Genomic DNA, 25,410 nt, shown 5'->3' with positions numbered 1-25,410 from the left:
ATGCCAACTGTCGTCGATACGCAATTTGTCTTGTTCAACGTTTATTACTGTTCCACTGTGAATAAAGGACCTTTCGAAACTATCCGCCGTATCGCAACCAGCCAGTTTACTTATTTTTATTCGAATTTATTTTTTATTTTCTCACATCTTTACCTTCGAATGGCACGTTTTTTATTGTATCCATCGTTATTGTACTGATGTGTCTGTTCCTACTTCTTCGTCTGTGAAAAGTTGAACGCGACACGCTCGGTATCGTTTATTGCGTCACAGGAATGACTTTTTGGATGCTATGATAGAAAATATTAACTATATACGGGCTTCATTTGAGCGAAGTATCGAACGTGTTTTTTTGTCCTAATTTTCTTTAAACAGTAAAACGCTTCTCATGCATAACTCCATTGTTCAATTCCACTGACCGGTTACTGAATTTTTCCAGGGTTCGAAGTATATTCTACGCCAAAAATAGTGTTGAATACGGCACATCGCGGCAGAGTAGACACCGGTTTGCTGCAGAACGCTACAAGATATCCTTGCAACAAATGTTCGAGCAGTTTTGGCCAGAAACGAAGTCTTCTGACGCACCTAAGATACGAGTGTGGTCTGCCACCGCGCTTCAAGTGTCCCTATTGCGACTTAGTGTCCAAGAAGACTTCCAATGTGCAGAAGCACATACGTCGGAAACACTTGGGCAACGCGGTTTACGTTCAGGACATTTATACGATGCCGTCGAACTTGGCCATTTGAACGGGCGGCCGCTTGAAACTCTGAAGAGCTTTTCAAGTCTATCAGAGCATCCTATCGATACAAATAATGACGAGAATTCTTCTGATACGGTATCTTTCGTTTTCAGGTTCCGTCGTTATCTCGTAGGACAAGTGTAAGGGATAGGCATAATGGTTCATCCCCACAGAGCGGGCGATGCGATGCGCTGCGTTGTATTTCCGTATTATTAAGTGTAACAATAACTATAAATAAAAAAATAAGTAAGATATTCATTTTATTATTTCATCATGGATTGTTATACGCGATGGTTTTGTTACTTGTCATTTGTAGTAATATGAAAGGAACGTGCATACGAAAATTTTCATAACTTCACGTTAACAAATTATTGATTATAATAAAAATTGTATATTAATTAAAAATATAATAGAAATTATGGTGAGGGCGATCAAATTGCGAAAATACTTCATGACGAATACCCTGTGAAAACCATAGTTAGGAATTTGAAACTCGGTAGTGGTCGACCCTGTCGAAGGCCCGAAAAATACGGAAACGCAGCGCAGCGCATCGCATCGCATCGCCCACTCTGTGGGTATGGACCATAACGCACATTGATTACGAACAAGTATATTTTATTTTTAAAAGTATACTTATTTTTATCGACCTTGAGTCGGTAACGGGTACATTTATCTTTATCTCCCTTGACGCATCGAAGTACTATAAGATCTCCGACCGAGGGTCTCTGAAGGGACTTGTTGACAATTTGCGTAACGTAAGTCGTAAATGTATGAAAAAAAGAATTAAGGGGAGCTGAATTTCTATGTATCGTCCATTTGATCGACGTACGTACTTTTCGCAAATAAAGAGACTGTTTTAACATTGGAAGAACTCATTCGTTTCCCTTCTTTTAATTGCATCTTTACTACAATGGTGGTGGATCCGTGGGGAATAGGGACGATCGCCTTCCCCAATAATAAGAAAATATATAAAAATATAATTTCATATTCTAAAAACCTTTCTAGATGCATACATAGCTACTCAATACACCCTCAATGTATATTAGCTGAATTGTTCATGATTTGTGTGCTTAACGAGTGTTTTCTAGTGCATGGAAATTTTTGTCTAGAGTGTATACATAATTATAGTGAATTTAAATATTTAAATGGTAGCATCAAATAGAGATATTGGAATATAAATTATGAGCAAACCTACAAATCTTAAAAATATGTGCATATATATCGATGTACTTTTACAGTCTAAGATATACTTATGTACTTTCCACCTACTTATGTACTCCCTTTCCCCAAAAGCTCTTGGATCCGCCACTGTTTACTGTTCAAACTTTTCTTCAACGGATACCATTTTTGATATCTATTTTCCTGATCGTGTTAGAGCCTAGCTGTAAGCCAGGTAATTCCGCAATGCCTTCTCTTGTTTGCAGACAGCAGGTTTTCCTTCGAATGTCCGCTGGATGTGCGAAATTTCACGACGTCGACGCTCTGCGCGTCGGAATGCGATAACAATGTCGGCTACCCCTGTCCCACTTGTAGCAGCGTCTACAATCGGAAGCACAATCTGCAAAGGCATCTTAAGTACGAGTGCGGCCAATCGCCGAGGTTCAGTTGCCCTTATTGCATTTACCGCTCGAAGAAAACGTCCAACGTCCGCGCGCACATTCGTTCTATGCATTTGGGTAACGAAGTTTACGTAATTGACATTAAAACGGGTTCCGTTGCGTAAATTAATTTATTAAATCGAACACGAATTCTGTTTCCAAATTTAATTTTTGGAATGTCGGCTAATTTTTTAATATCTTTTGTGACATCGGCTTTACTTTTTACATGGCACAGTTTTAATACCGTTCTGTATGTAAAGAAAATAAAGTGTTCTTTTTATATTGTACAGCGAGGTAGAAAAAGGAAAACAGATATGTATTACGTACGATACATTTCTTTTCCGTATACGTATTGTCATTTCCACTACCACGTTTTCAAACGTCCCTTCCTCAGTGTCCCGAAAATCGATTCCGATTCAAGAGTTTTATGAATGGATATCCGTTCGCTGTTCGAGCTCGGACTCTGACGAGTTCCAAACATTTTCTTGCAGATCTGGAACATCTGGGTGGTTTCAAGATACCAGGGAACGCGATACCGCTGCAGACGGAGTTTCAAGACCCGAGCAAGGCCCGTTTCGCTTGTCCGAAATGCACCAGCAGTTTCAACCGGAAGAACAATTTGTATTCACATTTAAAGTTTGAGTGCGGCCAGCTACCGAGGTTCGGCTGCCCTTACTGTGACTACACGTCGAAAAAGTCGTCTAATATACGCGCGCATATACGTAGGAAGCATTACGGATACGTGGTGAACGTGATCGATTTATCGCACAACCTCTTTCGCACAGATGACATCAAGTCTGGATAAATCGATCGACCCATTTAACTTTCACATGCGCCGTTACCTTTACATAATAATTAAACGCATAACATTACTTACGTGTCAGTACATACACTTTTTAAAAAATAATGCAACATAATTCGATGTTTCCTGACGTACAGAGTCGTTTACAGTTTTTCCATCTCGCGTTAGATATTTTCTCCATTAAAACGCTCCATATCTATACCGTAATACTTTCGTTGATCAATAAAACATTGAACTGCGATCACTGGAGCAACGATCTCTTTTTATTTCATCCTCCTCGTCGTGGAAGAATCGGAATCCTGAAGAACCTTGCAGAATGCAGATTGGAGATTTTCGTTGTTTGAACAGAATTTAGAGTGTGACCTAGTTTGTTTTATTCTTTCCTTTTCATCACGGAAGATTCAGTACTTAGATGGTGTTTGGGATAGATCGGCAACCGAAGAAGGTTTGACATCAGTCCTCGTTGTTATTTCCCTCTAGCGCCTGTCTCTGTGCACGCAGGGACGACGTATCAAACAGTACGAACAACTCTGACAGCCGCGTCGTGTTCTTGTTTCTGTTTCAGGCTTCAATTACTGCATGTACGGCAGCAGCGAGTCGCAGAACTTCATCTTTCATCAACGATCGGCCATGTCAGCCGTTCCGGCCTCGGACGGGTCGAGAATGCTCGTGCGGAAATTCCCGTGCGGCAATTGCAACAGCGTGTTTAGTAGAAAAGGTGGACTGAGCTATCATCAGAAGTACGAGTGCGGCCAGAAGCCCCGGTTCACTTGTCCTTACTGTACTTACCGTGCGAGACACATCTCGAACGCTCGGAGACACGTTCGCAAACGTCATCCAGGAAGAGAGGTCTACACCGTTGATCTTTGTCAGTTGCAACAGCATACCGCGTGAATTTGTATCTACTGGGAGGTGGGTACGTTCTTCCTTGGAAAGAACACACAGTGTCGGATACTCAGCGTGTTCTCTCTGTCTCATCGTCTGAAGATTCAGCGTTCTGCTGATCGTCACCTCGAAGAACGACATAGATTGACGTCCGCTATACAAATTAACGCGTACACTTTTTAATAGTACGCTTCTTCGACGTATCGTGAACTTTAATCTTTTCAAGCTCTGTATGTGTGATGATATCGGTTGCATTTTTTTGTTAAATATATGAAATGTCGGAACGACTTTCTTCGACTTGATTGGGTCTATGAAAGATACGCACGATACCCCTTTATCCTTCGTCCACAGCAGCTGATTATTATCGTCATCAATGCTTAGAAGGTATGCTTCCTGCTGGTGCCGCGAACTTACACGATGAGCGAGTGCAAGTTGATATACGTGTATGTCGACTATTTAAATACTTACCGAAGATTTTTGATATGCACGTACTGATTCACGTTCCGAAACTAAGTAAGAGATTTAGCTGGAACGCGTTTAAACGAGGACAAGATGTTTGACGTGATCTTGTGTCGTTTCTGTTTCAGACTATTTCGTATCACGTATCCCGACTAGTGTGTCGGCGATCGTCAAGAAACGTGGAAGTAATCCGCAACTGAGTCCATGTGCCAAGAAGCAAAAGTACCCGTGTCCGACCTGCCCCAGCGTCTTCAGTCACAAGAATAATCTCTACTATCATTCCAAATTTGAGTGCGGTCAGTTGCCACGATTCAACTGCCCTTATTGCGTTTACAGAACGAAGCACGTGTCGAACGTGCGCGCCCACGTGCGTAGAAAGCACCCTGGGAACAGCGTTTACGCCATCGACGTGTGTAAAGCGGGCGAAGGCTGAAAGGAATGCTGGTTCAAATGAAAAGCAGATCGGACGACATTTCTTATAACAAATCTGGGGGGTGTTGATACAATTGAAAAATAATTTGTTGCGTTGTTGTTTTTCTTGCTTTCTTTTTGCATTATCTTTGTGTGTTACATGAAGGTGATTGCGAAACTGATTGCGAGTTTCGTCACTGTGATGTTTTACTTGTATACAAGATTTTTTTTAATAAATCTATTCAGCGAGCAATCCTTACTGAATTACATGCATAAAGTACTGATCATCCGTGTGTTCCGTCAAGCAAACGGAATTTTATTTTAATTTAAGACTAAACTTTATTATTTAATTATGAATATTTTGAAGAAAATGGAATCCGCGACCTCGAGTTGGAAAAAGCCGTATAGAAAAACTTTCCCAGTTTATAACTCTCCGTCCTTGCAGATCTTTCCCGGTATAAGGTTCGTTGTACATACGGATCCTTCCCGATTTATGATTCTTTATCCATACGGACCTTTTTCGGTTCATGAGTCTTTGAACTCACGAGTTTTTTCCAGCCAAGGTTTCCCGGTTCTTACGGTCACCTTCGTAGAGGTGGCGAAAATCCCATCATTAAAAATATTCATCATTAACCAATAAGATTCGTAAAAAATAGTAAAGTCTGCCCTTTGAACCACAAAGAAACTTTCGTCGCTAGCTACGAGCTTCCTCTGCAATCGTTACGGCTAGACAGTCTCGCCAAGATTGTATTTCGAGTCAAGCATGCTTTGAGACAATTCTCGAGCATGCACAATCTACAGTAGTTCATTTCTTTAAGTGTAATCAGTGTTTTTTCTTGTGTGTTAATAAATCGTAGTTGCTATTAATAAAATCCGATTAAGTTCCCTGACGATAATACTAAGAGACTACGTGACCATCCGTGTTTAAGTCGGGCCTTACAACCCTAATAAGTCGAAGTTTTATCGCGCCGTCCCGAAATATTACACACCATGTGTGTGGAAACAAGCCAAACAGAGTGCATACACTGGTCTCTATTCGAGCCGTGCACTAGCAAAGTGTAAGACGAATTGTCGACTAAATTTGGTTGATAAAACAAATTTTACAAATGGTAGATAAAATCGTCATACGGACGTAGAATCGCGGTAGTTATTATAGTTGTAGTTCAATATATATTTGTCATTTGCCAATGAACATACACATATTCAGAACACTATTCCTTCTACATTATTATGCTTGGAAAAAAGCTAATGTTCACGAACTGTCTTTGTCTTTGTTTCTCCGTCATTCTTTCAATATTCTTCCCTTTTTTCTTAGTCAAAATTGAAATTTCCTGTATATACGTAACTCCACTTCAGATGATGTGTAGGAGAACGTACGAACGGGTGTACGTTCTTAGGATATCATGATCCGATGTTCGCCGATCGAAAAATAAAAATAAGAAACATCGCACATCGATATCTCTGCGAGTGATGTGGAACCTTTTTTGTTCACAGGTGTGCAACCATCATTGCGTCCGTTTTACCTCGACGAGCATCGTTACGGCTACGATCACGTTCGAACCGAGACTTATTCTTGTCACAAGTGCGGCAACGTTTTCACGCGTAGAAATAATCTGTACAATCACCTGAAGTTTCAGTGCGGCCAATTACCGAGATTCAATTGTCCGTATTGCCAGTATCGCACGAGACATTCGTCGAATGTCAGGTCTCACGTGCGTAGGATGCATCCGGGCCAAAAGGTTTTCGTCCTCGATATGCGCACGATACAACAGCTTCATCATGCGCCACAATAAATCTTCCGGACACTGTATACGAACTATAATCGCTGTATAAAATAAATCGGATAGATTAAAACGTCGTGCAACCACACGAAAATTTTTATTTTTACTCAACAATAGCAGTTGACAGTTTGAACTGCGTGGAGTTGCTCTCGAACTTCTGTATCGTTCGATTATTGCAATTTTTCCCATGTGCTCTTCCCAGTTCTGTTAATCCCTTTTGGTGGTTGTATATTGAATATTATTTCATACCAAAATGTATAATGAGTTTGTCTTTAACAGATCGTCCAAATTACGTGTCATGAATCCGCACGAGATCTGTTTGGTGTCTTATACAAAGTCTGGGATCTAATTGTTTAGTTTTTGTGAGGGAGTTGAACCCAACCCGAAGATGTTAGAAAGCAAAGAATGGTGCACGTAGATTAGCAATCAGTCAAGAACCGTTTCGTTGCAGATACAACAGCCCCGATCACCACCGTGTTCGGGTTCAACATCGGTATAGGAGACGATGTCCAAAAGTTAACTACCGGTAAAGCCCCTTCCCAAACGTCGAACCTTCCTGACATGCATTTCACGGCAAAGTACCCCTGTCCGAACTGCGACTGCAACTACGACGACAAAGACTCGGTGATCCGGCACGTGAACGAATGCCGCCGAAGAACCTCGGTTCAAATGCAATGCCGGTGCAAGAAATTCAGGAACGTCTACAAACACGTGAGACGATGGTATAAGGATTGTTAGGTGTACGCGATCGAACTTATTAAGACTGATCAGCACTCAGTTCTCCATGCCGCGCGTTCGCCGAAGGGTTCAGAAAGCGCGCAAACAGACAACGTGCAAACGAAACACGATTAACGGGAGCCTGGGTTCAACGTGATTATCTCGCTCAATTTTAATACGACGACACTTATAGTGATATATATGACTGGTTTCTGAGCTCTTCGTTTATGACTTTCTTAGCTGTCTTTGATGTCGACAAATTGTACACGTGCATCCGTGTATTGATGTAAATAAAAAGAGAAAAAAGCGTCCATCGAATCATCAACCTCTCGTTGGTCATCGCGTTTATTTCATTCCTGTTGCCATTTCCATTCCTATGAGGACATGACATTAGGACCCATTTCGTTTTTTTTTTTATTATTATTAGAGGAATTATTTTTTATTATTTTTATTATTATTACATTTAGGGGAAATGTTCATCCTTTAATGGAAACTCGTTTTCCTAAACGATACTCTTTGCGTCCAGTGAATAATCTTTCTTTTGCAGGCAACGTCTCGTGGTTTTACACACCTCAGGATAGGTTCAGATCATCCACAGGACGATCTTCCTCCGCTGTCAGATTTTACTGCCCAAACGCTTGCGGCAGCTCGTTTACGCAACGCCCATCATTGACCAGGCATCTGCGGTACGAATGCCGACAGAAACCACGTTTCAAATGTCCGATTTGCGACTTCCGTTCAAAATACACATCCGTCGTTTACAGGCACGTCCGTAGAATACATCGGGAGAGCAATGTACGATGTATCGACATCGGCCAAAACTGAAATTTGCTACCCGAAAGCGATTGTTACTTTACTGTTCTTGTATATTCGAAGAAGGACTGTCTATCAATAAAAACTTCACGGAGAACAGATGTTCTTATCGCACGGTTTCATCAAGGCTCAATCATTCTCCTATTTTGCATTTATTAACTCTCAGCATTAAGCGTTCACCAGCGATTCTCTTCTACAGACTATGTATAATTAATTGAAGAAAGATTCGAATGTGATATTCGAAATGATGTTATTGTAAGTGTGTTTTATGAAGCAATCACTGATCTCTATAGAACACTGAATAGTGGATTGACATGACTGGCTCGTTAGAAAAATTAGTCCAATTGAAACTAAGTACGGTCATATCTTTATTGATGTGTTTAAGTCGTCGGTATAGCCTAAAATAGTCTGCCAGCCACCGACTGAAGCATCAATAATTAAGGCCCTCTTTCAAATGCACTTTGATTTGTCTTCTTAGGACAGACGAGGGTATTACTTTTTGTGGTACGCCTCACGCTTGCTCGAGAGACGAGACATCTCACATACTTTCATACCTGCATTAGTGTGTTCGTTATCGTTCTCGAGATCAGGAATTCCGCCGCGAGTCCCGAGTCTAGCACAGTAGACGGAGGATTAAAAATCTTGAAGTTTGAAGGATAAAACTTTCGATTTTGGAAGCGGAAATGCCTACCTTTTAAAAGACCATTTGATTTATCTTGATCGGACTTCCGGTCCTGAAAATATCGTTATGTGAAGACGAGCATAACTTTTTCAGCGTCGCTATTGTTGTCCTTCTCGAACGTTGACTTACTCACGGACCTGCCCTAATCTCCATCAACCGGTCTAGTTCAGGTCTAGGCACGTGTAACTGGGTCACTGTGCCAGTCAATGCCAAATGCTGCGCTTAAAACTTTAGAAGCCTGTATCTCCGGAACCGATTGAGATATCGGGATGATTTTTTCGTCTATCAATTTCGGAGGTTCTTGATCAAAAATTTAATATTCTTATATCGTTTTTATTGATACGTGTAACTTATTCTTAGTGTTGAACAATACTAAAACTAGCGATCACACATTTCCTCCTCTCTCATCGCAGAATCATTCGTGATCTAAGATGGAATGATCGCTAAGTTCAATTTCCCAACTTCAGAATTGGCCAGACTCATGCACGTGAAATAAAAATGTAAAAATTATTTACATTCGACATACTCTTAAAAGTGATTTCAATAAGGGAGTTAGTAGGTGTGCGGTTCCTTTGAAAAATCTAAATAACAAAAGAATCATTATATTGCATACTTTTAATTAAATTACAAATTTCGTTCCTTATATCATTTTCTAACATAGTGAGCGTTAGGATTGCATAATCTGCTGACAACGTAATGAGCATTGATGATATTACATATACATGGTATATCAAGTTTGCCAGAGAAACGCCTCCAAGGTTTCAATGAGGATGAAGGCAGCATTTCACTTGGGGCCATTATCATTTGTAGATATCAATTATCCAGCGTTCTATAGGGATCAGTGAAATAAATCAAAGTGTATGACAAGTTACTCACCCTACAAAGTGTTGACAATAAAAATTTACTGTTTGCTCACAGCATTGCATGCAAAGAGCTTTATGACTGTCACAAACAAGAACGATCTGTTAGGAATAAGTAATTTAATTTTTGTTGTTGTGACTCTATGTGTTGCAAGTTGTCTGTTGCTCGATCGGAACAATATTCTTCGATCACGTGAAGATCATCGAAACTTTAGGCCTCATCTATTCCATTTTTCTACTAACAAATTCGAACTGATTACGAGCCGAGCGCAGATAATACCACAAGAGTTTCTTCGTTTTGCTTTCAGGTCCACGACGTTACGCGAACATTTACCAAAAGAAGGAAAGCGCAGAGTACAGCGTCTTGGGCAAGAAGTTCCCCTGCCCCAAATGTTCCAGGGTTTTCGTGTGGAGGTGTACATTACGTCGGCATTTACAATATGAGTGCGGCCAAGAACCGCGTTTCAAGTGTCCGTACTGCGATTATCGCGGCAAGTGGAAGGGAAATGTATGCCGGCATATTAGGCAAATTCATCAGAAGCGGACTATTTAAGTTTTAAAAATCTATGCGATATTGATGTTCTTCATCTGAATGTTTATGACTTATGACTCCTTAATCAGAATAAAGCAATTGATGAATTGGAAGAGATTTCGTTGTTTCCTGTGTATTTTTACATGGATCATGTATTATATACCCATAATTAAAATGACAAGCTACAACGAACGAAAGATTTATCGCTACGAGAAAATTTCGTCTGTTCGTTTGTTTCAGTTTACGGGCAAAGTTGGTGGCCAGTTTATGGACAGGATCGAGGATTGGCGAGGCGCAGACCTGCTGTTAAAGTCCAAAGTGCCGTTTGCCCGAAATGCGGCAAACTGTTTAAATGGAAGCGCAATGTACATAGGCATCTGAAATACGAGTGCGGACTTCTGCCGCGTTTTAAGTGCCCCTATTGTGAGTACGTTTGCAAACTTAAAGCAGACGTGAAGAGGCACATAACGAGAAGACATTGCGAGTCTATAAATTATGTGATCGACTTGGGTGCATCTTCGACGCATTGAAATTTGTACACAACTTTTCATTGAAAATAAAATTTATTTGATCTTTTTTAATAACGCTGCGAGATCGTCTTACGCATTTGTTTTCTTCATTCCATTCCCAATTATCCACTCGGTTCTAACAGTTTCGAATGATGCCAAGTCAATTGACAGCGAACGATTCATTATTTTTTAGATATGAGTCTGTGTCTGTCTTGAACAAGAATTTCGTGAAGAAAATTGTATTCTATACCATTATTTGTTACAAAGGGTCCTTCCCGTGAATAAAGTTATTATTATTATTAAAAAGTCTTTCTCGGCTGCGACTTAGTCGATGAAGTTTCCTTCTGCTCACTTGCGACTTTACTCATGTATTGTTAAAAGGGATGTGTCTGTAAATCATGATTCATATCTGTCCCGCTCGTCTTCTGTATTTTTTGGGCGTCATATGAACGAAAGAGAACATTGACTCTGATTTAAAAGGTCACTTTTTCCGTTTACAGATACTGAGCAAACGGTTCGCAGGCGAACAAGGTCCAGTAGTGTAGGCCTTTACTTACAGTCAAAAAGGTTTCCGTGCCCGTATTGTCCATCCGCCTACAGTCATAATGCGAATTTGAAACGACATTTGACAAATTACTGTAGGAAAGAAGCACAGTTTCGCTGTCCCTATTGCTCGTTCAGATGTACGTGGGAGTGCAACTTAAATCGCCACATTAAAAACAAGCATATGAACTGACGATCGGATGAGAATCCATTGAATTCGCTTTGAAAAGAAGTTACTTTTTTATATGACATGCTTTCACAATTCCGTGAAATACTGAATCTATACATTAATGCAAATGACAACGTACATGCGAGGTATATAAAAACTTCAGGTGTAATAAAGCTTTTTTGTCAATACCATATGTACGTTCTTTTTTCTTCTGTTATTATGACAACTGTGACTTCAATTTCGAAACATGTTTTAACATTAGTTTCGTCTATCTCGCTAAGCCAGTGGCTCAATGAGTATCTTTTTACTCAAGACATCGATTGCATCTATCGTTTACACGAAATTCAAATCGAAATGTATAAACCAACAACGACATAACGATGAGTGGAGAAAATTCGTTGCATCACGGTACTCTCTGCTTGTGCTTTCAGGGTCGATGCTCATGTCAAACCACTTTTATGGCCCGGACCAGAGAAGAGAAGTCTACCACCATTATCGTCAATCAGAAAGGCAAAGTGGGGCTAAAAGTAGAAGGAAACACTTAGATAATAACATTAGGTTAGTCTAAAGTTAGTCAAAGCTGGCTAATCGAGCGAATCTTTGAATAAACGTGTGTCATGAAAGAAATCTTAATTCGAACGATTCGATATTATTGAAGAAAGTTCGTTCAGTAATTAAATGTGGCTTCACATATTCGCCCAACTCCACGTATAATTGCTAGGATTTTTGTGTGAGCGTTCGATGATTTTTCGTCGAAGATACGATCCACAACAGATTTATAACTTTAATAATGTAATATGTTATGATAATGCTTTTGATCAGGTATAGTTGTCCACAATGCCAGAAGAGTTATGGCCATTTGCACAACATGGTACGCCATTGTAAATACGAGTGCAACAGCCCGCCGAGATTTCAATGCTGCTATTGTGGAATGAAGAGCAAACAGTCCAACAACGTTTACAAGCATATACGAGTCAAGCATCCTGGGATGAAGCTCGAAATCGCTGTACTTCACTATGAACAGCAGTGAATGCAACGACACAGTATAAGAAAGAACAGGAGGTTCACTATGTAAAAAATTATACTAATAATTGACTCCTGTGCATAGCAAAATCGCACAGCCAACAACATAATGGCTTAATTGAACATACTTTATCGAACGTGACGTTTGCATAGTTGGAGAGAAATTGCATAGGACCTTTCTTGTACTGTGGCAACGATAAACACAGTCGGGTTTCAAAACGCGATACGTAGACTTCTCTAATTTTATTTCATTCGCCGAAAAAATTCGAAAACAATGGAATTTATCGCGTTTTGTTTTCTGACTGTATATTTTTCCTTCTCCAACTTTCGTAATAAAATACAATCAATGAAAAGATGATGACAAGTTTTCCTTCCTTGTGTACCTTTTCTTTATTTATGATTGTAATGTGCGACGTAATTTTACTGGTACAGAAATTTTCGTTCAGAACATCTGCGTCTTTTGCAAATATTTCAAATAATATTGTTTTCGTATTATACAGCTTGGAGATGCCTGCAATCGCTTTACTTGTTTGTCCACCATAACTCGGCAAGAAACTGATCATCGCTCGTGTGTGTGAGCCTGTAGTAATAAATCACAAAATCCGACACCACCTACATAGAAACCGTGTCGTTCATCTCTACCTATAATCTTTCTGTTTCACCAACATTCACCATGTAATCAAAGTTACACCGATTAAAATATGGATATGTTTAATGCGCGCACATACGTATGTACGTAGAGTATCATCAACTTGCAATGGGAATAAGCACCAAAGTTAAAAAAGAAAAGAGAGGGACGTGTGCCGTTCAGTTTCCGATAGGTTTCACGCATAATTCGAGCCCGTGCAGACGGTCACGAGACTGTCTGATTGCAATCTAGCTAATCTTGTCTCTTCCGTTTCTGCTTTCAGTCTTTCTACAAATGTTGCCGCTACCCTGGATCGAGGACAAGAGAAGCTCGAGAAAGTGCAAAATCCGGTTTCCTTGTCCGCGTTGCCGAAAAAGTTACACTACCAAGAGTGCGGTGACGGCCCACTTCAAGTACGACTGCGGTAAACCGCCGCGCTTCGAGTGTCCCTATTGCGGCAAGCTGAGCAAGAAAAAGTTCAACATTCAGGATCACATACGGCACAAGCACGCATCCAAGCCGGTCATCTGTAACACGTTGTTTTAGGGCCTGTGTTCGTCCGCAGCCGGACGCAGTTTGGAACGACGGATCACGTGTGCACGCGTCGCGGTTAACGAACTCTGTTAACGTTGTTTAGCTCTGTTAGCTGCTCGCGAATCGTCGAACTCCGTGTTGTGGTCGATTCGCGTCTACAATGTTATGTACAAATAAATTGCTGTGCGGAGACGAAGAAACCATTTGTAGAAAAAGCGAAGAATAAACGTGCCCTCTGATCGTATCTGACGATCAAACCATTGCAATGTAACAAGGACATCACTCACAATTTCGGCTCGCGTTGGTACTGTTTCTTGCTGTAACTCCACTTTTTGCATGTTTCGTACTCCCGCGTTCTTCCTGTTTGAGCTCAGATTTATAACCGGCGACGCCTGACAAAGTCTCTATCCAGGGACATAGAATCTTGACCCTGGTACGATGTTTTGTAGGTGACAGACACGGCGATCCTCGCATCGCCCGCTCACGGAGTATATGGGACAAGCTGTACAACGCGTTCACTGGAAAATTTCACTGTCCGAACTGTAACAATGGCTACGGCAGGCGAGACACAATGTTGAGCCACTTTAGGTACGAATGCGGCAAGGCACCGCGATACAAGTGTCCTTATTGCTCGTTGTGCAGCAAGAAGACGTCCAACATTTACCAACACATCAGATCTATGCATCCGAAGGAGTCTGTCACGGTCATTAAACTCTATTGAGCTGTGCGTTTGTGCGCGTTTCTAACAAGTGAAACAACCAGATACTGTACCGCTGGAACAATCCCTACTTGACCCGTCTCCCTGAAACACGCTCCGATTTCGATGTTCGTTCAGCCGAATAAAACAGCCAAAGAAGACGCTGCTTGCTGATTGCGTACAATTTCTTTCCTCGCGTTTACAGTTTTGCATCACATTCGACTCGTTCTCTCTTGAAGGTAATTCGTCGATTTGCCAACGTTCATCCGATTAACGAGCCATTTGATGTATTTCATTTCAGATGTCGCGGGATAATGAGCGAGCAAGTCGTTCGTCTAGCCGCGACGAGGAAGCTAAGATAAAGCCCGTCATAGATCATCGAGATGAAAAGGATTCATCTTGCCTTCGAGGCCGATGACGACCACGACTATTTCTATTGTATTAGTGTTAATAAATGAGAAAGTGTGGACAACGATAAGTTGTCTTTCCTTCAAGAGGTATGCGTCACGACGTGACCTTTTTGCTCCCTGGTGAAAGACCGCAGAACTCCAGTTGGAGTACTTAGGTTTCTTTTCGTAGCCATTTACGACGGTTCGTCAGTAAAGTTCTCAGATCGACGGAGCTTTATTCTCGAACCGCGTGCCCTTAGTTTCCACGCGTTAGATACCTGGTTGGTCGGTTGAACGTCACGTTGTTCCAAACGTGACGCGAACACACCTCCGTTTCAGTGGTGCAACCTCGACTTGCTTCCGCCTCTCTCTAACGGTCCGTCCTCGTCTCTTTTTTTGCTTACAGAATTCCGACCGATTGTCCTGGGAAGGTTTCACGGTGTCGTTCGAAATTCTCGGCACATGCTGAGGCTACAGACGACCTTAAACCGGCGCGGTTTCCCGTGTCCAAGATGCGCCCGTACATTTCACACATCCGGCGGCATGAGCCGTCACTACAGGCTCGAATGCGTCGATCTGCCGCGTTTCAAGTGCCCGCACTGCGATATGCGCAGCAAGTATACACAAGCCGTGTACAGGCATATTAGGGCCAAACACCCAAAAATGGAGTTGAGATTCGTGAAGCTTTACTGAACCTATCGGCCACACCAACGATTCGACTGTTTCCTATTTATACCGAGTAGTATACCATACTTTACGCTTATTTAGAAATCTTTATCACGGATTAAGCGCGAAACACGCTTTGTGCAGTGCGAGTCTTCCCGAATTTCCTGTCGTGCGACCATAATTATTAACGACACTGCATGATGCCATAATTTAACATTTTGTCAGCTGGATTTTACTGGCTAACGATAATTATTCTGTATTCTATTTATTTATGACAATTATGATAAATGCGACATATCATATCGTGTCTTTACAATTACGTTGGATACGTCAGAGTAGACTCTATCTCATTTAAGTTTAAATTCAAATCAGAGTGTTATGTTTGCGTTATATTGTACTTACAGAGCATTCAAGATAAATCACGTAGTCAAAGTCCGAATTTATGAAGTATTTAATGATTATAAATCATTTTGTTAATCTCTTATAATTTTAATTAATAATGATAGCATTATATATATTCTGAAAGCTTTCTTAAAACAATACTAAAGTAGAGAAGTAAGGATGACTTTTTGGAACGAACGAAATGTGTGTTTGGTTTAGAACGACAGATACTCAAACGGAGAATGCGTGAGCCAGAATACTTGAAGTAGTACGACTGAATATGACGTGCGTATGATTATGATACGACCAAAGGGAGCATAGTTACCTAAGGGTATCTATACTACAGATATTTGGTGAACGTGTTAGAGATTATTTATAAATCATATTTTTCTTCAGTTTATTCGACGATCTTGCCGATACGCGCCACTAATAAGCTGACAAGACTCTCCCGTGAGAAAACCCGACCGACAAAGTGTTGAACGACAACAGCGATTAAATAAGACGTAGTAAATTGTATAATATGAGTTTCATCGTACGATGTAAAATGTATGTAATCCCAGGATTCTATCTTAATTCTAATTCATTCTATCTATTTTAATTCGAATCGAACGCGATTGATATTATTGTCGTTAATATTATTATTCCTACCATTGTATATTATTACGAACATTGTTATGGTAAATTTTGGTTAACGGTATACCAAGTTCGAAGTGTCTTTTCTGTGCCACCGTTTCTGTATCGTTCGATAAACTGTCTATTGTACAATACGATTGTATATGTTGTAATGTTCCCCGCGCCGATCTTCGTAGCGTGCAATTTATACTTCCGACAGACCAAGTATCTTTACGGGGGGGTGCCAAGCGAATTTTGCATGATTTAAGAATACAAACCATATGCGATTTGGCTCACCGATGTGAGAAAGAAGGAAAGGGACTGTGCAAGAGCAATAATCAATGTTTCTTTTATATATATATATATATATATTCTACACTCGTTTTTTACGCACTTGTTTCTCAAGCTTATTAGTACATCTGGTTAGCACGTTCCTTTCCAAATATGATACAGCCCGAATCGGGCATCGAATAAAGTTAACGAATGTACGAGGTATACGCATTCGTTGTATCGAGTCGCATAAGCTGAATGACAAATGTTAATTTTTATTCGTTGTTCGAATAAAATTTGGACAACACTGGTTACACTCTACTTTATCATTTATTTTATACAATAATGCCGGAATAAACGATTTTAAAGAGCTCGTCAATTCACCGATGGTAAAATAAAATATGAAACGTTAAACTTAATTCGGCATTATTGTGTTACATATCGTAGACTCAATCGTGTTACTATATCCCGAATTTCTCTAAGCTTCTGCTTTTTCGTTCGATTCACTATTATACATATGAATGTACGCAAACGGCCGAGCAAGTGTCCCGACGTTTTCTCCCCAAGATACGAAATCGATCATCAACGCAAAAGTCCCACGAATTTTTATTCCCTCTTGGCGTTAGGAACTGGTCGTTTTTCGTTCGTATTTAGAAAAAGCTACGATTAGGGACAATCCCGAGCGTTGATACTGAATTCATGATTGCAGGTAGTCAACACGGTTGGTTCAACTGTCCTCGTTGCACTCTCAGGTTCCTGTCGAAAGGGGCTATGATGCGACATTACCGGTCGCATTGCAACGAATATGAGATTCGTTTCGTGTGTTCGTACTGCGAATACGGATCGAAGTATAGCTCAAACATCTACAAGCACGTGCGAAGGGTCCATAAGCAGTTACCCCTGTTTAAGCCGCATCGGCTCTCCTTCCACTGATTCGTCCGAGAGGAGAAGAGCGATCACAGCGAACGATGGACAGTATCTTTCGCGCTGCTACTTTCCACCAAAGAAAATGTTTTCCGTTCACTACGAAAATTACAATCGACATTGTAACGAAACGAGTTTTCTTTTTCATTCATACAATAAAATTCATCCTTTTTTTTTATCGAAACTGTTGTTAAATCATTTGTCGAGGTCTAATGATCGTGTTTTTGCTACTTAGCTGACAAATCGCCGTTCGGACGTACCGAAGAGTATGGTTGAGATTGTAAATATTGAAAGCATCTCCGAATCGTGGTCAAAGTTACTGACTCCGTCCACTGTTTGTTTGATTTTTCAGGATTCGTTAAGGGGCGGCCGACGACAGCCGAGAAGAAGTACGTCTGTCCGAGATGTTTAAGTGGGTTCACTAGGAGGAGGAACATGATGGTCCATTTCAGTTACGAATGCGGCAAGGAGCCGCGATATCAATGTCCGTATTGTGGTAAACGATGCAGGAAGTGTTCGAACACGTACAGGCATATTAGGATGTGTCACCCGGGCAGCATGGTCCAAGTGATAACACTTTACTGACCAATCACCGAGCGAACGACGTAACTAATTCTGTGTACGAGATTACGAAATAGACGCCTTCCTGTTCTCATGAGGATGACTACTCTCGTTCTCTCATCCCTCGTCTTATCGTCCATTCTCGTTTCTCGACTTCTCGATTCTGTTCGATTTAGCAGTTGCTTGAGATCTAACGCAGCAGGATTAAGTAGGCGTCGACTCGCGCGATCTGGATCTTCCGACTCGCTTCTTCCAAACCCTTTCATTTTTTTCTGCCGGTTGCTCGTTATTCTCTATTGTTTCACTCCTCGTCCTAGACCCCGTTCGGTTCCTATTTTTTGGCAATGGATGTTTCACTCTACTAACCATCGGCTTTGTTTTCTTGTTCGTAGGACGGCTCCTGCCACCTTACGACGCCGATGTTTTGGCCGCGTTCAGAGCAAACATGGAGCACAGAGCGTTAGGGAACGCGGTTAAACACGAGAACGATCCCTTCTGGCAGCCCGGCAGGATGTCCTACCATTGCCCTAGGTGCAACGCGGGCTACACGTACAAGAAAACCCTGAAGACTCACATGAAATACGACTGTGGGAAAGAGCCAAGATTCAGATGTCCTTATTGCAACAAGAGGGACAAGTGTTCATCTAACATTTATAAACACGTCAGGATCCGACACAACGGAATGCCAGTGATCGTGCATAGAAATTGAATCGACGTTATCCCTTCGTCGTTCGGTTCCAATCATAAACTCGCCGATTTGATATTGATGAAATGAATCATCGTCGTTTTAACGCGAGAAATTTCCTCGAGCCTACGAATTTATTTCGGTTTTCGTTTTTCAATGAACGATAACGCTAGGTCTTGCGCTAATCAACGTTCGTAACATTGCGCAATCCCCGCGACGTTTTAGAGACTGATTTCAGCTTGGAGATGGATCGAATTCAACGGTGTCTATACGAGTTTGTCTAGACGAGTAAACACGTATTCTTACATTTCGGTATTATTCGCGGATCATCAGTTCCTACCGCAATAAAGAGAAAAGGGGAGAGAGAGAGAGAGAGAGAGAGACAGAGAGAGAGAGAGAGAGAGAAAGAGAGGAGCAAGAATTGTTGCACATTACCAATGATAATTGGCACACGAATGTATCGTTTACCTCAATAAAATTATCAGACGTCTAACCCGAGATGCACCCTTCGTATTCCAATCGGCGCCCCTCCCCCCTTCACGTCTTATATATTCTTTTTACTTGTACAATCAATAAGTGCGCCGAGAATGTAAGGTTCACGGCACAAGCACGAAATGATTGACTTTGGGTTTTGTTGTTCGAACTTTTATTGTCGTAATTGTTCAGTTTTGGGTGTGTTAATTGGGTGTGTCTGTTAGTTACACTTTGCAGGACCTTTCTTCGAGACCATTGCATACTACAGATTGTGGTTTTCAATTTATATTGAAGACACACATAGTCTTTGTATTTCAGTCTGGGTCTGTAGTACTTACACGGGTACGCGTGTATTACGAAACGTCCAGTAGATTAAAATTGAACATATGTAATATATGCACGTTATGGGTGGAACCACTGTAGCGTCAAGGTCGGACATGAGACGAATTGCAAAGAATTTTCAGAATTTGTGGGGCACAGGACCATCGTAGTCGTCTTTGATCGGTATCATCGATGATGATTTATGAGCACGCTAGAGCGGTCCCATCGTCCGTGCGCGTGTATTTAAATACACGCGATATAGAGGCCACGATTGCGTATAGTTCTCGACAGAACGAATCGATTGCCGCTGAGCTAATCGTCCTGATTCTTTTCAGATATGCGGATAATGTGGCCGAACGTGAGGACCCAAGCCGCGGTCACGAATTACATCTGTTCGAAGTGCAACGCTGGATTCCGAAGGATGTGGGACCTGATCAGACACAAATGTGGCCAGATCCCCAAATACGCGTGTCCTTATTGCCATAAGAAAGACAACTCGTCCTCGAATATTTACAGGCATATCAGACGGTGGCACCCGAAGCTTCCAGTTAGCGTGAATAAAATGTTCTAAGCATTGCCTTGACAGTGTACCGTCAATTCACGGAATAGTCGAGCAAATTGTTCGCACCCTTTGGTCTCTCGGTTCCTTAGATTACTAACTCTTCATTACGAACAAGTAGTATACCTCGCGCGGAAAATGTTATTATGTACGCGGACGGGATAAATGATCTCGCCTCGACGTTTTGTATGCATGCATAAGTGTGTGTGTGTGTGTATAAGTAAGTGGATATGTCCCAGTGGATGTGTTTCCTTTACCTTGTAGAATAAAGACGGCGTGTTGTATGGTTCTTTCTTCACCTCGAAATTGCTGATAATCGTTTCATCTTTTTAGCATAACGTAATCCGGTAAGACGTTATCTCGAAATCAACATCTGTTTCTTGATTTCTTTCTCATATGAGTTTATCTATACGTTCTGTGCAGGTCGTGTTAATTCACATTGTTGGTGAAACAATAGAAAAATAGCGACGTTCCTTATTGACGAAAATGTTATCAGCAAAGCGATCGTCGTTGATCTCAAGATTACTCATGCTATAAAGTGGGTGGAACTATGTAAGATTTATAAATGTTCGTTTCTCTCAAGGAAAGTGGCTAAACTTCTTTCATTTCCTAACATTTCCGTGAACATACTGATTGTCGACGTCGGTCATATCGATTTGTGATCTCGTTTTGATCCAAACTCGAGCTTCGCTACATATCATGTTTCTGTGCTTTTTGATTTTCAGACTGGCACGATTCGCGGGAGTCCCACGGGAAGGTGAACATGATGAAGTGTTTACAGTGCGGCAAGAGCTTCCTGGAACCGAGGGACATGATGAAGCACGCGTGCGAACAGAAGTGGAACAAGACACGTCGTGCGAAATATACTCCACGCTCTTGTCTCTACGACAACAATCTGGGCTGCAATCAATGTGGAAAGAGGTTTAAAAGACGAAAAGATCTCAATTATCATGTCCGCTATCTCTGCGGAAATCGTACACGGTTACAGTGTCCGTATTGCTACAAATGTTACAAGTACACATCCAGCATTAAATATCACATAAATCATACTCACAAGGGGAAGGACGTTATTTACAATAAATTGTTTTGAACGACAACAAATAATGGGACGCGAATCGCCCCATAACTTAAGGAAGGATCTCTCTTAAAAAAGACATGTATCGTACTAATGATTAAAATCTCGGTGAACATTTAATCAACGTTGTTATTTTCTGCTCCTACGTCTCCACCGCAATGACTTAGATAGAGTGTTGCGTGTAATCCATTGGTTTCCATTCTAATTACTGTTACTCTCTATTCCAATTTATTATTATACTTTTATTCGCCCTCTCAGTTCCTCGTCCTTCCCCCCTTTTTTCCCTTGTCTCTCGTATGCTCGCGTTTTTCCAACAGCGTTACCCAATGCACGGTTTGAAACCACGCGGGCCCGTGGTTTTGACGCCGATTAACCATCGCGTGTATTGACTTTTTCAGGTGACTATCATGGGGAACAATTTGAGAAATGGAACCACGGGGACTTTCTTAGCTATACGCCAGAGATGAAATGCCTCTTGAATAGGTATAAATATCACCCGAATGAACGGAAAAGATTCGAGTGTCTAAACTGTGGATGTCGTTTCACTCAGAAGACTACCATGACCAGGCACCTGCGATACTTCTGCGGACAGGGGCATCGGTACCAGTGTCCCTACTGCGAAATGAAAGCCTCCTGTTCGTCGAATATTTACAGACACGTCAGATCGAGGCATGCAGGATATGAAGCACATGCTATCAAACTCTTTTCTACTGCCTGTCCCCGTAAAAGATCCATGTAAACAGTAGGAGCCGCGGTGGTTAAGTATCGGGCTTGATGTCCGGAGATACCGACTAGTCAAGCCGGTACTCCTGAAAATAAATTTTCATGTGCTTATCCCAACTGTGGTATCCTGATCATTCGGGGTCCATTGAAAATGTAGGTCCACTCAGTCTCATCCTTTTCTCCATCAACCATCATAATCTCATAGTACCAACCCTCTGTTCCGAGTCATTAATGATCTCGCAGTCAAGATGACTTAAAACAAAAATAAACAAATAATATGTAAAATCTGATACTTTTGGACGTGAATTACTTATGTCGACGGTATAGATGGTAAAATCAAAGGAAACTATTCTAATCCGCTTGAGATAGAAACAATATTAAAAACGTAAGATGTAAAAGTTTTCCACGTATTCGCTAGTGTTCAAATATATGTGTCGTTCTGCATCAGTCGTTGATCGCATTTCCCTTTCGGTATACTGTCCCCCACGTACCAGCCAGCTTTGTTCGATCATTGACGTATCAACGAGGATTACGAGTCTCGATGGACTCGAGGAGATTCTCTTTGAACGTCTCCGATCTATAACTGATCGGATTGGATCTTATCTTCGTGCCATCGTCACTTTTTTCTTTCTTCTTTATCTCTGTCTATCTCTATCTATTTATCTATTTCTTTATCTCTTTCTGTGTTAAGTACGACGACTCGGAATGATGCACGCATACACGCTCTTGGACCGAACGGTGCATCTGGACGACGTACGTTTCTACTAACTCGTTCCTTCGATCTTTCAGGTGGTTTCCAGAGGAAGCAACGGAAAGAGTATTCCGTAAAGAAGAGTCACTATTGCCCACGCTGCAATCGCGGATTCACCCTAAAGAAAAATATGACTCGGCACCTGAACCACGAGTGCGGCATGGCACCGAAATATCAGTGTCCGCACTGTGACAAGCCCTCCAAGTTTTCGCAGAATATTTATGCTCACATTAGGAAGTATCATCCCGGTATGAGACTCTATTTCAAACGACTCTACTAAAACTATGCGTAGCCACATGCTCTCGACGTTCCTTTTCCAACCGAGATATACATACATACACACTTCCGTTGATGTGTTAAACAGGGTCCGACTCGACGATCTTTCAGTTGATCAGCCAGTTGAAATTTGTTACTAGAAATAAATTTTTAACGAACCAAACATTCTAAGAATTCAAATAGAGTTAATAAAGTTTTTAATCTCAGTCTCTCGTGTCTCTTCATTTGCTTACGTGATCGTTCTTCGTAGTATTCGCTACGGCAAAACGAGGGGATAGAAATATAATACTAAATGAACATTACTAATCACGTTATCGATTTTGATTTCAGGTACGGTCGCCAGGAAACTGAAGATTTTTTTTCCTCGACGGGACGTCCGGTGGACCACGAAGAAAATTGTTTTTGTTCATTTTTCGATCCAGAATTACTGTTTGAAGGTGTGGAATCTTCATAGGGGATGATGATTCGTTTAAGTCTGACTTATATTATGATTGTGTGTCTTCCGAACATAGATTACTTTGAAATTACTGACAGTACTTTCATCGACAATATCTCACGCTTCACCAGCAGTTTGAGTGAAAATACAGTCGATGATTTCATGGTAATCTCGTCCTACTGGCTGCTCTTATATGTGTCGTCGAGTCTAACGAATTAATCATGTCATCACCACTTATCGAGAAAAACTACCGTGTAATTTCCAGTGTTGTACGACCCGTCCGCATCGTTGCCTTACCTGACCGGCGCGGCACCGGATTGGCGACGACAACGGTACAACGTCGGTTCGCAATCGGCATTGAAGTCCTCCCGTGGTAGATTTGACTGTCCCCAGTGTCAGAAGACCTACAAATGGTACCGTGGACTACACAGGCATTTGAGATACGAATGTGGTAAGGCACCGCGTTTCAAGTGTCCGCATTGTCAATACACCGGCAAACACAGATCGCACGTGTACTCTCACATCAAGAGCAACCACGGCAACCGACCGATTTACGCTCTGGACACGCAGCAGAGTTCACCGTCGTCGAATGCCTCCCTACGACGATTCTCTCGTTGCCCCTCCTCCCAGGATTCCCACACTTTGATCAATGATCACCGTTTCGTGTCAAATTCGACCGATAGACAACGGTCTAGCGAAGAGCTCGCGTAAAGAAAGATAACGATTGGTTCGACCCTTACATGAAACGTTCTCGATTTCCGGTTCCTTCCACGCCATGGATCACTTACCCACATCTTCTTAATATTGTATATTTCTATTCGTAGCCATTGTATAGAAAATAAACGATTTCTTAGAGACATAGAGAAACGACTGGCTTCCTACCCTCGATTGTATCATCCCGTTAATAAATACGAGTAAAAAGGATCAAATGGTACCAACGACACCCGCATGGTACGATGCTTATGTATCATTTATTTTTGGTCCTCTTTCCACATTTGTTTTATCTTCGTTTCCGTCAATCGGAATTTGGATTTCTTGTCAATCTCAATATTCGTTGCTCTCTGTCTAGCAATTGTCCGCCACTAATCGTTTGCAGATTTTTGTTTCCTCTCTTTCAGATACCCGTTCGTCTTCGTAATCGTAGACGGTGTATGATTACGTACAAATTCGAATATGTGTGTGGAAGGATTCAAATGTCCATAGTATCTTCTTCAATATTCTACCTTGTGATCATATATGTACGTGTGTGCAATTGTCGATGATTTTTTTGTGACCTTTTGTTTCCTTTTTAAAAATCATTTTGATTCAATACATGTTATGATCGAACACCTTTTGTGAAGGGTACATCGAGGCGTGATTTCCTTTTTGTACCTCACAGATTTTCGAAGTTGTGACAAATATTAATGGAATTCTACTATGAAGTGAACGAAACAGTAACTTTTGGTTCCGTTGTATCAACGAATCCGAAGACCGGCTACAGAGCTGTACAACATCGGATTGACGAATTGGTAGGATTTCCGCGGCCGAAACACGACCACACTAGGCGGATGTGCGAAAAATCTATTCGAAAGAATCAACTTTTATGACCAGGTGCGCACGAGACCCAATTTTTGTTCGTGCTCGCCAGTTTTACCGGCAAACCGCGTATCAGAATGTTCGCACCGATCCACAAATTTTTCAGAGGAGACTTCAGGTTTTGCACTTTTTAATAATTCATTATCTGACATGAGTTAATGCAAATGAATAGAGAGAACGTTTCCTCTTCTTTGATGTATATGATTGTTTGCTGGATTATTTATAGTGAAATTGATTTATGATGAAGGAGAAATTTGATTTAATAACCGACAAGGTCGTATTTCTTTTCTTTCTTGTTTTTTCCTTTCCTTCTCCTTCTTATCGTGCGCGCAATTCGTGGGTTCTTTCATTC

At 41.3% G+C, this 25,410-nt stretch overlaps 1 protein-coding gene across 46 annotated transcripts in view; it reads left to right on the top strand.

The window, feature by feature from the left end:
- LOC108629209 (longitudinals lacking protein) overlaps positions 1–25,410 on the top strand; it is a 140,619-nt gene that overhangs the window by 27,167 nt on the left and 88,042 nt on the right. Inside the window, exons 7-9 of one of the 46 annotated variants that reach the window (XM_026817144.1) lie at positions 22,810–23,019; positions 23,378–23,484; positions 23,749–23,856. The exons of 30 other annotated variants lie outside the window; for them this stretch is intronic. In XM_026817144.1, coding sequence (XP_026672945.1) covers positions 22,810–23,019; positions 23,378–23,484; positions 23,749–23,784 — 353 coding nt within the window. In that variant the 3' untranslated portion in view covers positions 23,785–23,856. Of the gene's footprint in view, positions 1–436; positions 938–2,826; positions 3,566–4,609; positions 5,146–6,386; positions 6,711–10,053; positions 10,395–10,517; positions 10,862–11,929; positions 12,057–12,320; positions 12,878–13,432; positions 13,928–15,175; positions 17,015–17,407; positions 17,879–17,974; positions 18,278–18,575; positions 19,367–20,947; positions 21,418–21,695; positions 22,468–22,809; positions 23,257–23,377; positions 23,485–23,748; positions 23,857–25,410 lie in introns of those variants that run through there. 15 more of the 46 variants (XM_018031717.2, XM_018031736.2, XM_018031714.2 and 12 more) reach the window with 15 other exon arrangements.

The sequence above is a fragment of the Ceratina calcarata genome, unplaced genomic scaffold (assembly GCF_001652005.2).
Source record: "Ceratina calcarata isolate Rehan_Ccalc_2016 unplaced genomic scaffold, ASM165200v1 scaffold557.2, whole genome shotgun sequence".
Classification (NCBI taxonomy): domain Eukaryota; kingdom Metazoa; phylum Arthropoda; class Insecta; order Hymenoptera; family Apidae; genus Ceratina; species Ceratina calcarata.
Note: the sequence above shows the minus strand (reverse complement) of the source record. Positions and strands in the feature narration are given on the sequence as shown.